The following is a 14,506-nucleotide window of genomic DNA, read 5'->3' as shown; positions in this document are numbered from 1 at the left end:
TATCCAATAGGACTTGGTAAATCATCCATTGTTTTACGTCTTCTGTTATATTTACGTTTAGATTGTTCTATTTCTGGTATCTCTATAGGTTCTATCAATATTGATGACTTAGTTAAAATATTACCCAGAAACTCACACATATGAGCCTAAAATGAAGAAATAAATAGTAGGAAGACAGCACTGTATTTTACAAGACAGGACTGTATAATACAAGAAAGAAATGCATTATACAACCTAGCACTGTATTATACAAGCTAGCACTGTATTACAAGACAGCACTGTATTATACAAGGCAGCAATGTATTGAAGACAAATCCCTATTATACAAGACAGAGCACTGATTATAGCTGATATAAGCAAATATCTCAACCAGTAACAAACTATTCTCAAATTTTCACACTTTTTCACTTTTTTTCAAGTTTATCAACTTAAATTAAATTGTCATAAGAACGGGACCACGGTAGAAGTCTCGTTAGATTAAAAAGGAATATAAATATCTGAAAATAAAACCCCCAAAAAAACAAAATTGTAACCTAATTTAATTAGACTATAGGCAGACATTATGAATAACACAATCATCATATAAATCATTCCTTCCTAAAAATAGTAAATCTGAATATTTTGGGATTCTACAAGTTACTTCCCTTGTCATCAATATTCTGAAGATATTCTTTAATCATGCTTCGCCGAATTTTGACCAATGAAATCATTATCTATGCTTTCTTACCAAAATCACTTGTGGGTAGGCATGTAATTCTATCTTTTAAACTTGAATTATTCACATAGATTTGACATTTTTTTTAAAGATTAGAACATTTGATTGGTTGAATAACAGTGACTTAGGAATCTTTGCATTAAACAATTTCCTCAGATCATGGATTGCATGTGGTGTATCCCTTATCAAGAACACAAAATGAAACTTGTTGATATTCCGGCTTACCATAATTCTTCTGTCAACTAATGCTTGAGTTACTTCTTCAATTTTCTTCTTAGCTCTGGACATTCTTAATTGATCATCTGAGCCTCCGACAACCAGTAATCCTGTCTCTGTCTTCATTCTATCTCTCAGATGTTCTAGATTATCCAGTTCATTAGTGTTAGCATTCTGACCCACAACAAAATATACTGGAACTTTACAGTCTAATAAGGAATCATCTACATCCTATAAGAATAACACAAGATAATCTCTAAATCTCAGTGACATTATGTATATATTTGAATAAATGGTAAGGTATACCAATGGCTGAAGTAATCAATGAGTTTTCGTAGCAGTGAATTTATGAACATTGAACTTGTTCAAACTTTGAGTTTGTAATACCCTGACATTGTTAGAGATGGGATTAAGGATAAAATAATAAGTGCTTATGATTAGCAAATAAAAAAATTTATTACAACAATCTGCAATCAAGTCGATCTGAGGTCTACAACTGGAACATTTTGAATTTCTGCCAAATTGCTATGAGGTGCAAATAAAAATTCAACATTATAAGCCAAAATCTGAAGTTTGGTGCTATAGATTGCTACCCTAATCAAATGTTTCAATCCAATAAGAAAATCCTGGACCATGTCAATTTGGTGTATTTGACATAATTCTGACCGCCATCTAATAAAAATTTTATTACTTACACCTCTGGAACCACTTGTACTAGTAAAAGGGAATCCTAAACAGACTACAGCACTAACGTGTTCTATCATAGATACCTGTATTGAAAACAAATTTTTTATTTCATCCTTTGAATCAAATTGTGAGGAAGATATGATCTTTAAACATCATCATTCAATTCAAGAGTACAGTTAAACATGAGTATAGCATTAAATTGATAGTAAAGAGATTGTCTAATTTTTGTTTGTGTATTGGGGACACAGCATCAATTTCTAACATTCCAATTTTCAGTCAAATGTCTTTGTTTCCTGCAAATCCACTAAAACTAAGTGTTTGATGCCGTCACTAATCACGAAGTGTCTTCTAGAGTATATACAAGCAGCAAGCTAAAAATCAAAACAGTTTCACGAACAAGGGCAATAACTATAACTTATAATAATATAAAATACTATTCAATTTTTCTGATTTTCAATCAATAATATTAAATTTACTTTTTTAATTGTGTTGGTTTTTAGACAAATGAAATGTTTGAGGAATTAATTGTTTATTTTGACATTATTTTTATTATTTAAAGCCCCATTTCATTAGGGAGTATAAAAATGTTGCTATTACTAACCTGACAGGCTATAGAAGCTCCAGCATTCCACCCCATTAACACTATAGGTTTACTGGGAAAATGATTTTTTAACTAAAATATATTTAAAAGAAGAAAGTAAATAAAATGATGATTCACCAATGTAAATATTTAACAGCCAGTCTGTAGCAACCTGGACTAGTTTTTCAACTACTTGTTTTCAATGTTACACTGTTCTGTCTGCATCACTGATTGGGTTAATCTATTATGATCTCAACTTATGCCAAGGATATCTAAATTGGCTAGTTAGCACCCAACATACCAATCACAGTTCCTTTTGAATTTCATCAAAATTTAGCTGATACAGGGTGATACTTGCAAAGAATATAGTGTAACATTGTGAGGTTAGTAATGGAGTTAATAAAATATTTGATCATTTGGTATATCAAAGATTAGCTAATGATCTAACTATGTTGGAGAAACATACCTCTTGTATTTTAGTGCGAACAGCATGGATCATATTTTCTAGACATTGTGTAACTGTTGTATTGTGGTGACCAGATGAAGTATGTACTGATACTTGTATCACCTTAGCAATATTAGTTAACTGACTCTGCCATAATTTGTACCGCTTGGATTGTGTAACAGAGTTATTATTTGGACCATTTGGTACTAATAATAACAGGGGGTTACCTGGCAGTTTTTTCTGTAATAATCAAAAGAAAATGACCTATCATGAATGGAAGATATAGTATAACAATATGATCTGTTTATTACTAATCAGATTGATTATATTGGAAATGTTTCATTTCATTTCATTTTTTCTACATATCAAGTTAACCTTGAGAAATTTTTTAAAGCATGGTACTGGTTAACAACAAGAAAAAAAATTCCATAAATTTCATAATTTTCCAGATTTTCATGATTTATCCTGATATTCCAGTTCAGGAAAATATGAAAAGCTTCCTTCAAACCAGGTTTTCCTTGACTTGTGTGAACTCTGTGGATTTGCATTTTGCACCTGTGAATATTTGTAGAATAGTTGTTTTGCCTGTGAATGTCAGATAGGAATAACCCTTCAGATAAGTTAACAAGACTTTGAATATAAAACATAAAATACCAACCAGTTTATCATGGGACCATACAGAATGAGCAGGATCCCAGGGTCTCTTTAACAATAAATTCAAACCATCTGCTTCTATTGGAGTCATAGAATTACCAATACTATCACTAATCATACGATCTATAAGTTCTGGAATCTAAAAATCATTACCAGAGTATAAACTTGATAATTATGGAATTTCAAACATAAAGCTAAATTAAAACTATCACGATTAATAAGATTTGGTTATTATGTAATTTCAAATAAAAAGCCAAATTAAAGCTATCACGATTTATATGATTTGATAATTATGGAATTTCAAATTCAAAGTGAAATTAAAGCTATCACGATTAACATGATTTGATAATTATGGAATTTCAAATATAAAGCCAGATTAAAGCTATCACGATTAATATGATTTGATAATTATGGAATTTCAAATATAAAGCCAAATTAAAGTTATCACGATTTATATGATTTGACAATTATGGAATTTCAAATATAAAGCCAGATTAAAGCTATCACGATTTATATGATTTGATAATTATGGAATTTCAAATATAAAGCCAAATGGCTATCACAATTTATATGATTTGATCATTATAGAATTCCAAATATAAAGTCAAATTAAAGCTATTATGATTTATATGATTTGATAATTATGGAATTTCAAATATAAAGCCAGATTAAAGCTATCACGATTTAAATGATTTGATAATTATGGAATTTCAAATATAAAGCCAAATTAAAGCTATCACGATTTATATGGCTTGATAATTATGGAATTTCAAATATAAAGCCAAATTAAAGCTATATCAAATTGTATAATTTGTTAGTTCTGGAGTCTAAAATAAAAAGCCAGACTAAAACTGTCTCAAATTGTATGATTTGTTAGCTAAGGAATCTAGAATCATTCACAGTTATTAAGCAAAGCCACAAAGAATATGAAGTTTAAGTTTCCTACCTTAGCTCTGAGAGTCTGTAAAACATCTAAATAAGCTGATAGTAATTGTAGACTGAGATTTTGGACAAGAAAATTATGTAACCACTGGGAAAGCTTCATATCCTGTAAAATATAACAGTTGGTGTTGGGTGTTATAGAAGATATAGAAGCACTGACCAAGGTCACACGAAGAAAACATACTTCATTTACATCAATTATCAATTTGAGTTATATAGATTAAATTGAAATGGTACTGTAAATGTTATAATGTACCGCACCTAAGATTTTTTTTGTTGGTATGACGCAGGGGATTTTTCTTTCATATTTTCTCTAAACAGCCATCAATCATTATCAAAAAGGCAAAATTAACATTCATCTGATTGGTTAAAGCCGGCAACATCAACATTAAAGAGGCAACGAAAACGGAACAAAAGTGTGGTCTACTTTCAATTAGACTGAACTAGCTTATCTTTGAAATTTGTTTAGAATTAAACATCACATACCCATCCAAAACTAGCAAGAGCTTGTCTTATTCTTCGAGCAGTTTTATCAATGTGTATTCTCCTCATTATTGGTTCATTTGTTGTCTAAAATATCATATTAAAGATTAAGATGACTCAATGTGCACCCACTAAACCGAGGGTCATAAAAATAAAAACCTTTATATAGTGTTTTATGAAAATCTGTTGAAAACCAAAGAAGCAAAAACATCTACATATTTTAAATCATAGAGATCAAGTATTTTTCAAAATTTTTTAAAAATATTTAGTTCAATAACCACACCAACAAGCAGCTAAAAATTAAGTGGTAAAATGGATAATTAAAACCAAGATATAATATCATGGAATATCTTACCCCTTCATAAGTTAATCTAGCCAGTTTATCTGCTTGTAAAGCTTTCATTATTTTAGTAAATAGTCTATTCTGTTGCATGGACCAATCAGTTCTGTAAAAAAAAATCCGGATTTAGTTTATCATTTTGAATAGGATCACATATACAAGGTTGAAGTATACTGACCTGATTACCTTTATTAAAAGCATACATAATTATAATTTTTTTTCTTTTTTACTTAGAACAATGCTTCTGTTAACATTTTGAGTTTCAGAGTTTACAGTACGGTAATTAGAAACTATATAAAAATTAGACCTACACTTTTATTGCATTTTCAAGGGTTATCTGGAGTCGCTCATTTCAGATATGTTTACAAATCCATATGTTACTTGTATTTGTCAGACTTACTTTGAAATGTGATCTTCCCAATCATCAGGACGTTCTTCTCTTCTGGCAAAATTGACGTGACGTTCACACTCACTCATCAGATTACGAGCTTTAGGTATGTCAACTAATGGTGATGTGAACGTTAATTCTTCTACATCAACAATATCTTCATGTTGTCTACAAGGATAAGATTATGACAAATATGGCACACAGTCATTCCAATTCGAATCACCTAGTGGTTCCGAGATCACCCTCTCAGATTTTTCCCAGACACCTGGGGAAAATTTCCAAAATTGAGTGATTTGAGATGGAATGACCCATTATAAAAACATTTAATAATCTTGCCAATTAAATCGAACAAACTCACCTTACGACAGGCTTTTCTATTGTTTTCCTTGGTAATTTGGTCATAAAAATAGTCTTCATTGGATGTGAATCGCTTGCATCTGGATGAGCTCCCCATGGTTTGGAATAACAATGATCTAACATAACCAAATTAGCTTCATGATCAGGAGGAAGGAATTGAGAGAGGTTTATTCTGGGCTTTAAGTCATATTCATACATCTTGTGAGTCTGAAACACAAAAAACTGGAATTTAATATTTCATCATGTAGCCTATCATCTAGTTAAGTTACATTTTACAATTTTGTTTGCATCATCCACAACACATAAGTGTTGTCTGCTATAACTCTTGAAATTTTCAAGTTATGCCTTGTATCAGGATGAAATGTTTAGCATTTTAGGGCAAGGTAGGATGGCCTTATCTTTCATTTTGTTTGTTGAATGAGAGAATGCAGCTGCCTTCAGGTGAAGGTCTTTGTAAGGATTAGTTTGAGGGTTGGAAAAGTTCTTTATGGTATAAAAATAAAAGATATGTGTAGAATGTGTACTGACAGAAAAATATACGATGCTAGGACAGTTTTACCTGTTTGATTTTGTTAGTTTAAACTTTCATCCATGTAATTTCAGTCTATTTCCATATCGAGATCATATTATACAGCATGTCTCACTTTCAACATTTCACGTTTTGCATTTGTAACACTAATATTTAAAAATAAAACGAAACTTGCTTTAGAAAAACATTACAATGGCGGCAAGATAAATAAACAGAGTTATTTCCCATTAAAAATAAAAATATTCCAACAGCTAATTTTCCGGAACGAAATTTTTCAAAATAAGACAAAGTTTATCTTAGCATACCTGATTTTTTTAGATTTTTCGGGGAAAAAAACCAAACAAATGAGAATTATATTTTTATCTATTATCTTAAAAAAAAGGGGGAAAAAACATTTACCTCCGGGGCCTAGCCCCAACTAGGCTAGCAGACGACAGATAAGTAGTCCTATTGTGAACTTTCTGCTCCTTCCTCCCTCAATACACAATTCACACAATATGAAAGCCAATAGGAATAAGTTTAACACCCTACATTTCTACTGTAGAATGGAGTAATGAAGTAACCACACTGCAACGCAAGAAAAATGAGGGATAGGCCTATTTTGACAGGACAATTACATAGGCTAATAGTCTATTTAGTGGAGCGGATAGGCTAACCAGTGGATCAAATATTTTATATAAAGAGACAAGCATCAACCCAGCTAGCAATGCTCATGTGGGTCCGCACATATTGCAAGAAATATAGTGCTGCTAGACCTGGGTCAGATCTGGTGTAGCACTGGTACCACACATCTTTGGTATTGTAAGAAATATTGTGCTTCCCGATCTTGGTCGGATCTGGTTTAGCCTAGCACTGGTACCACATATTGTAAGAAATATAGTGCTGCCCGATCTGGGTCGGATCTGGTTTAGCACTGGTACCACATATTGTAAGAAATATAGTGCTACCCGATTTGAGTCGGATCTGGTAGGCCTACCACATATTGTAAGCCATATAATGCTGCCAGATCTGGGTCGGATCTGGTACTTAGCACGGGTACCACACATCTTTGATATTGTAAGAAATATAGTGCTGCCCGATCTGGGTCGGATCTGGTTTAGCACTGGTACCACATGTTGTAAGAAATGTAGTGCTACCCGATTTGGGTCGGATCTGGTAGGCCTACCACATATTGTAAGCAATATAATGCTGCCAGATCTGGGTCGGATCTGGTACTTAGCACTGGTACCACACATCTTTGATATTGTAAGAAATATAGTGCTGCCCGATCTGGGTCGGATCTGGTTTAGCACTGGTACCACATGTTGTAAGAAATGTAGTGCTACCCGATTTGGGTCGGATCTGGTAGGCCTACCACATATTGTAAGCAATATAATGCTGTCGGATCTGGTACTTAGCACTGGTACCACACATCTTTGATATTGTAAGAAATATAGTGCTGCCCGATCTGGGTCGGATCTGGTAGGTCTACCACATATTGTAAGCAATATAATGCTGCCAGATCTGGGTCGGATCTGGTTTAGCACTGGTACACATCTTTGATATTGTAAGAAATATAGTGCTTCCCGATCTGAGCCGGATCTGGTGTGTGGTACCACGCATCTTTGATATTACGAGAAATATAGTGTTGCCAAATCTGGGTCGGATCTGGTGTAGCACTCGTACCACACATCTTTGATATTATGAGATATATATTTAATGCTGTCCAATCTGGGTTAGCACTGGTACCACTGGTCTTCGTGTTAATGTGTGCAATTCGTACTTTATGTTTAAAATTTTAAATTGTTTTTTCATCATTTCCTTTGATAACGTTATAATACGTGTATGTTTTTCGAAACATTTTATGTAATAAATTCAAAAGAATATCCATATATCTGATACTATCATGACTGTCTTATCAACGAACTTCGCTATTTGGTATCAACTGCAAATCGTAGCCTATTTATAAACGCACTGCCGTCCGTAACGATGAAGTTTTTCTCTCAAATAAGAAACTCATCTTATGAAAAATTTACCACAAATTGTCAAGATCATTTTAAATGCACATCACATGAAAATGGGCACACTTGTATGTTGACGACTGCCCATAAAACGATCCATGTCCTCCCACAAAATGTGCCATACTTATGTCCTAAGAATTTCAGTGATTGAGAACTATTATTTTGAACTTCTCATAGTAGCCGTGTTCACTTGTGATCTTCTTTGAGACAGCATGTGTAACGCTAAACGAGGAAAATGATGTTGGAAATTCGAAGTAAATTGTATTTGTTCACATGCCGAGATTCTTTTTAGGGAGAGTTCTTCTCTACGATCAACAAAATCAATTTCAAAATTACTTACATCAATATTTACAGTAACAGGGGGTGCTCAGAAATAATGCAATACAATTTACTCTCGCAATGGAATCAATCAAATGTGGATCTTAAAGAAAGTATTTGAATAGGTTACAGTCTAGATCAATCACTTTCGACAGTTTCATCATTTTAGTGGAATTGCAAGAACCACGGACGTCGGAAAGGAATTTGGAATGGAGCAAAACGGAACTCGAAATCTATATAAAAAAACACATATTGGTCATGCGATGCGTACAAAGTGCCTAGAGCCAGTAGCAACTAGGGCAATATCAACAAAATTTAGCTTTTGAAACCAATTTGGTTGCAGGATGAGAAAGGTTGTAGCGTGGAGGTTGCAACAGGTTGCAGAACATGTTTAGACAGACAACCTCTTTCAACTTTTTTGGTTTCCAGTGTGTGTTGAACAAGGTTGAAAGAAGGAAGTTGCCTTTGTAAACCCTACTTTAGAATATGTAATTCTAGAAGTCATTGTGACTGTTATTTGTTATACCATTCATGTCATAGCGCTTTACAAAACAAAAAATCACATGCATGTACTTAATATAAATATCAATCTTTGTTTCTTTAGACAAAGTTCATATCAATTAAAAGACAATACGTAATAAAAAGTAAGTACATGTAACAATAACATAGTCCATATACATCAAGACTAGATCCTACAAAAACACTATGTTAAAAATTTATCACAGAAATACTGACAAGATCCTACAAAAAATTATTCTATTAGAATTCATCAATCCACCAAACAGAAATGAAATGAAATGAATGGAGTTTTACGTCCTACTTTTCTGCAATCCACCAAGCAGGTCTTTGGTACGCAAATGTTTGCCCATCTATTATTGGTACTTTAAGATATTATTATTTTATTAGTATAATATCACACCTCTACTCTAAACCTTTTATCACTAACATATCTTTGATATATTTTGGAGCCTATTCAGCTAAGGCTTTATACACTATTGTCAAAACCTTGTGTTTAATTCAGAGTCTGATGGGCAATCAATGTGGCTTTTTGAGACGAGTTGTAGTTGATGTTTCAGTTTCATTACCCAGCACTGTTCTCGCTGCTATGTTCTGTATCCTCAGAAGTCGATTTATGTCACATTGTGGTATATTAATGAAAATACTCAGTGCTATTGTTTCTGCTGTATCTCTGGTCTGAAACTTTCTAATCGGTTACAGTCTTCTTATGCCAATCATTGCAGCTTGACTATTAACAGTAATGAGATATTTTAGAGACAGCTCTCAGTTCAAATATGCACCAAGATATTTAACCGAGTCGCTATTACACAGAACTACCACAGATGTTAATGAAATGTTTGTTGAACTTGTCGAGTTGAGCCTTTGACCCGTACGTGATGAATTCCGTTTTGGATGCATTCATACGGAGACTGTTAGTATTCATCCAATCGTTTATACGTCTGGCAGTAGATTCTAAATTAGAAACGGGTTGCTCTTCATTTTGACCCGTAGAACGAAACGATTCCGTCATCTGCATAACCGTGCAGGATAATGATGAAACTACTTTCTGTATAGTAACACTGATCCTTTGAATAGCTATTTCCAACATTCACTTTGAATTGACGTAGTCGTAGGTAAGAGTCAAACCAGTGGTGAACCAGGCCCTCTAACCCGAAAACACTACGGATGGTCATATCAGTGGTGTTTCTAGAAATCATTAGGTGGGAGAGTCAAGTAAACAGCGGCCACAAAATTGGGGGTGGGGAAGGAGGTTAACAGCACTTGTCGTTAACGAACTCCATGATAAAACATTTGAAAGTGCCCGTAGAAACGCCACTAAGTCAAATATTCACAGCCTACTTGGATCTAAAGGTATGTGGTCTGGGATCACTGAGTTATCTCCCCTTACACGACAAATGTCCCATCTTTGTCGCTTTCAACTCGTCCTAACAAGAAAACACTTAATCTAATACAAGAAAACTTGTACACATTCTTTTAGATAATTTTATTGCAATTAGAATGATATACAGCATTTAAGGATTCATTTATATGTTCTATTTGAAAATGTTTTAAGAAGTAGACTTGCGAGTAGAATGACTATAATGAATTGGCCTACATAATTTATATAGGCTCTCTCTGGTATTAGCTAGGTCAGCACTCCTCCAACAATAATTCAATAAATGACTTAATATTGTTAGGAGTGTTTTTTTTTCTTTTATAATTTATCTTGCGTATAAATATTTATCATTTGCGATTTTATTTTTTTCAAATTTTGATCTTCTTGCTGCGGGCCTGTGTTTCTGCAGAGACGTTCTCCTACCACACCGCCATATTTGACTTAAGCCTAGTACAGTCTTTAGTAGCGAATATGAAAAATCCAAAAAATCCAACACCTTTCTAAAGCATCCTATTTGAGATTACTGCACGTAACTATATCCGAAGGTTTTTTAACCTTTTTTTGATAGTGTGTCCTGTATATTGTCTATACTAGCAGGTTCACGTCCACATTTTTCTGCTCATTTTCATTTTTAGCCTAGATCTTGTTCTTCATGTAGTAATCCATAATTTGAGCACCCTAACAAAGACATACATATTTCACTTTTTTCTTCTTTTTTGCTACGATTATGAAGCGTACACGCTCTGGGGGGTCTTACTGGACTCAGCGTAGAAGGATTAAGGATAATGCTTCATCCCATATGAAAGATATTGAAGTTTGGCTAAGTGAATGTCAGAATGCTCAATCTCTCACAGAATCGGATTCTGATAATTTTGATGCTGAAGTGTTTAATATTTATACTGAGGTCGGTGATGTCGAGATTGGTAAAGCCGACGTCGGAAATAATGAAGCCGATGATGCAGGGACTGAGACCTGTAATAAGGTTGATGAAGCTGATGCTGAGGTCGATGATGTTGAGATCAGTGATGCTGAGGTCAATGATGCTGATGTTGAGGTCAATGATGCTGATGTTAAGGTCAATGATGTGGAGGCCCTTGAAGATAATTTCAGTGAAACTTCAGTTGAAAGCTGGTACTCTTACTCCGAGTCTGATTCTGAGGAATGTGATGTTAGCGAGGAAAGAGGTGTTTTGGATCTGAAAACAGAACTATCTGTTTGGGCAACAGATTCCAGTATCAGCCAGGTAGCCATGCACGGATTGTTAAAAATTTTTCATGGTCCTTTCCCACATTTGCCAAGAGATCCACGAACACTATTTGCAACCCAGACCAGCTACACAATTTAGGAAATATCTGGTGGGCAATACTATCATTTTGGCATGGCTAAAGGAATTTTGGAGGTAGCAGCTCTGTGTCCTGAAGGTATTCCTTCGACTTTGACCTGTTTCAATATTCAGGTAAATATTGATGGATTGCCATTATTTAAAAGTTTTGGCCCATACTAGGTAGAATTGTTGAACTTAAATCCACTCCTTTAATAATTGGTTTGTTTTCAGGAGAACAGAAACCTGGAGACATTGAGGAAAATCTCCAAGATTTTGTCACTGAAATCCAAGAAATGCAACATAACGGTATGACATTGAATTTGTCAGAAGATGTCAGTGTTAAAGTTCAACTCTTTATCTGTGATGCTCCAGCGAGAGCAAGTCAAGGGGCACAATGCTTACCATGGCTGTGAAAAGTGTTCCAAACACGGTGTTTGGAAAGACAAAGTCACCTTTCCACGAACAGACTCAGGTCTTCGCACTGATGAAAGTTTTGTTGACTTGGCAGATCCTGATCACCACAGTGTCAGTGGTGTTCTATCACCCTTTCTTCATCTGTCAGGAATGGTATCTCCGTTGGATCTAGTTCATCTAGGCGTGATAAAAAATACTTTCATGGTTGTGGATGAAGGGTCCCACACCAAATGGCTGTCGTATTGGTGCAAACAAAGTAAGGATAATATCTGATAGACTGATTGCATTTCAGTCTTGCTTGCTATGTGAATGTCCCAGAAAGTGCCGTTCCCTCAGTGAAATTGACAGATGGAAAGCTACAGAGTATAGGCAGTGTGGATTCTCGTTAATACAATCAGCAAAAAGTTCAATATTCTTTAATTCTTTAATATTTCATGTTGATAATATGATTAACTGTAAAAAGATAAAAGCAACAAATTTAAAAGGTGAACGTAACATCATGCATAGAGTAAAATTGTACTACTTTGTAAAAAGGGAAAATTTGGTGCTTATTAAAAAAATATATGTGATTTCATGATTTTCTATAAAATATCTTACCGAATTGTTTTGAACCACACAATATTCTTTTTAGAAAGTAGACTCAAAAAAATCATCCATGCGAAAAATCAAAACAAAAATAAACTGTCAAATTGGCGTAACCGTCCAATGACGTCTATAAATTTATAGTTACGTCGTCAGCCTTTAAGGGGAAATCACTAATGACGTTGAGTTTAGGTCATCCAGACGCAAAAGCGTACTTACGTCGCAAAAGATTACATTCCGGCTCCCTAATTGTTACAAAGTAGGAACAATTACAACAATTTCAACATAAACATAAATATCAATGAAACAATCAAAATATCTGAATATCGTCATGCACTGAGTAATTAAATAACAACGTAACATATTCACAGATAAAATTGTTAAATACTATATTAATCTTCAATATGATCAATACTGTCACTTATTATTTCAAAGCGATTTATCAATTGTCTGGTACATAGTTTGGTGATAGGACGTTCAAGAATGTTGCTCTTGGATGAGTTTCGAATACTATTGTCGACAACCATCACGATATCTGCAATAGTTAAGTTTCTTTGCACCTCCAACCATTTCTGTCTTTCTTGGAGAATCGGCAAATATTCAAGCGTCCAGCGTCTCCAGAACAGATCAGTTAAATATTGAACTTGGCGCCATCTGCGTCGAACATACTGATCGTTTCACTTGACTGTACAGGTGCCAAGTAAGTATTTGTTCCAGTCAACAATAAGTGATTTGGAGTTAAAGCATCAAGATCGTTGGGCGATTCAGACATTTTAGTTAAAGGTCGTCCATTGATGATTGATTCAACTTCACACATTAAGGTGGCAAGAGATTCATCATCTAATCGAATCGTATGATTATTCTGAAGAGAGAAGAGAACTTTACGGACTGTCCGGATGAGACGCTCCCATACACCTGCATGGTGTGAGCTTGCAGGATTATTAAATTCCCATTTGATATTTTGTTGAACCAGGGTATCATTGATTCGTTTCTGATTCCATACATTAATAGCATGGCGAAGTTCTCGTTCTGCTCCAACTATGTTCGATCCGTTATCTGGTCTGATTGACTTCGGTTTTCCGCTTCTGGCAATGAGTCGTCGAATTGCGTTGATGCAGGAATCGGTGTCCAATGAATGTGATATTTCGAGGTGAATAGCTCTGGTATTGAAGCAAGTAAAGATTACTCCATATCTCTTGACTGTAGTGCGCCGTTGTTTAATTTCAAATGGCCCAAAGAAGTCAAGTCCTGTAAAACTCTATTAGCTGGTAGGTTAGCCATTTTCTGTTTGTTAGTTTTTGCAGAGTGTTTTCTACAGGTTGTACATCTTACTACGATAGATTTGATGATCGCCGAGGCTCCAAATATCCAATATTTCTTCCTCAATTCTAATAAGATATAATTTTTTCCAAGGTGTCCTACGCACTCATGTGCGTGTCTGATGAGGAGTTCTGAAAGTCGTGACTGTTTCGGCAGGATAATCTGGTGTTTTGCATCCAGAGATAATGTTGATCTTTCTAAGCGACCTCCTACTAGCAGGATTCTATTCAACACGCAACGATCTAGCTTCGTCATATGTTTTTCCTTAAATATCTTGGATGATCCATTTTCAATATTGCCAAAGTATTTTGTCTGTTC

The 14,506-nt window shown here is 34.4% G+C and overlaps 2 protein-coding genes across 2 annotated transcripts; one reads left to right on the top strand and one right to left on the bottom strand.

Moving 5' to 3' along the window:
* Nucleotides 1-778: 778 nt before the first annotated feature.
* LOTGIDRAFT_119842 (hypothetical protein) lies at nucleotides 779-5,572 on the bottom strand (the record flags this gene model as incomplete). Its single annotated transcript, XM_009057999.1, has 9 exons — nucleotides 779-1,162; nucleotides 1,627-1,701; nucleotides 2,220-2,291; nucleotides 2,665-2,883; nucleotides 3,302-3,436; nucleotides 4,244-4,345; nucleotides 4,726-4,809; nucleotides 5,078-5,168; nucleotides 5,463-5,572. Coding segments are annotated over 9 exons (1,272 nt in total), but the record flags the coding sequence as incomplete, so codon positions are not given.
* A 6,464-nt stretch (nucleotides 5,573-12,036) lies between these two features.
* On the top strand, nucleotides 12,037-12,249 carry LOTGIDRAFT_99349 (hypothetical protein; the record flags this gene model as incomplete). Its single annotated transcript, XM_009057998.1, has 1 exon — nucleotides 12,037-12,249. A coding segment is annotated over one exon (213 nt), but the record flags the coding sequence as incomplete, so codon positions are not given.
* Between the last annotated feature and the right edge of the window lie 2,257 nt (nucleotides 12,250-14,506).

The sequence above is a fragment of the Lottia gigantea genome (assembly GCF_000327385.1).
Source record: "Lottia gigantea unplaced genomic scaffold LOTGIsca_32, whole genome shotgun sequence".
NCBI lineage: Eukaryota > Metazoa > Mollusca > Gastropoda > Lottiidae > Lottia > Lottia gigantea.
This window is presented reverse-complemented; position numbering and strand designations above follow the sequence as displayed.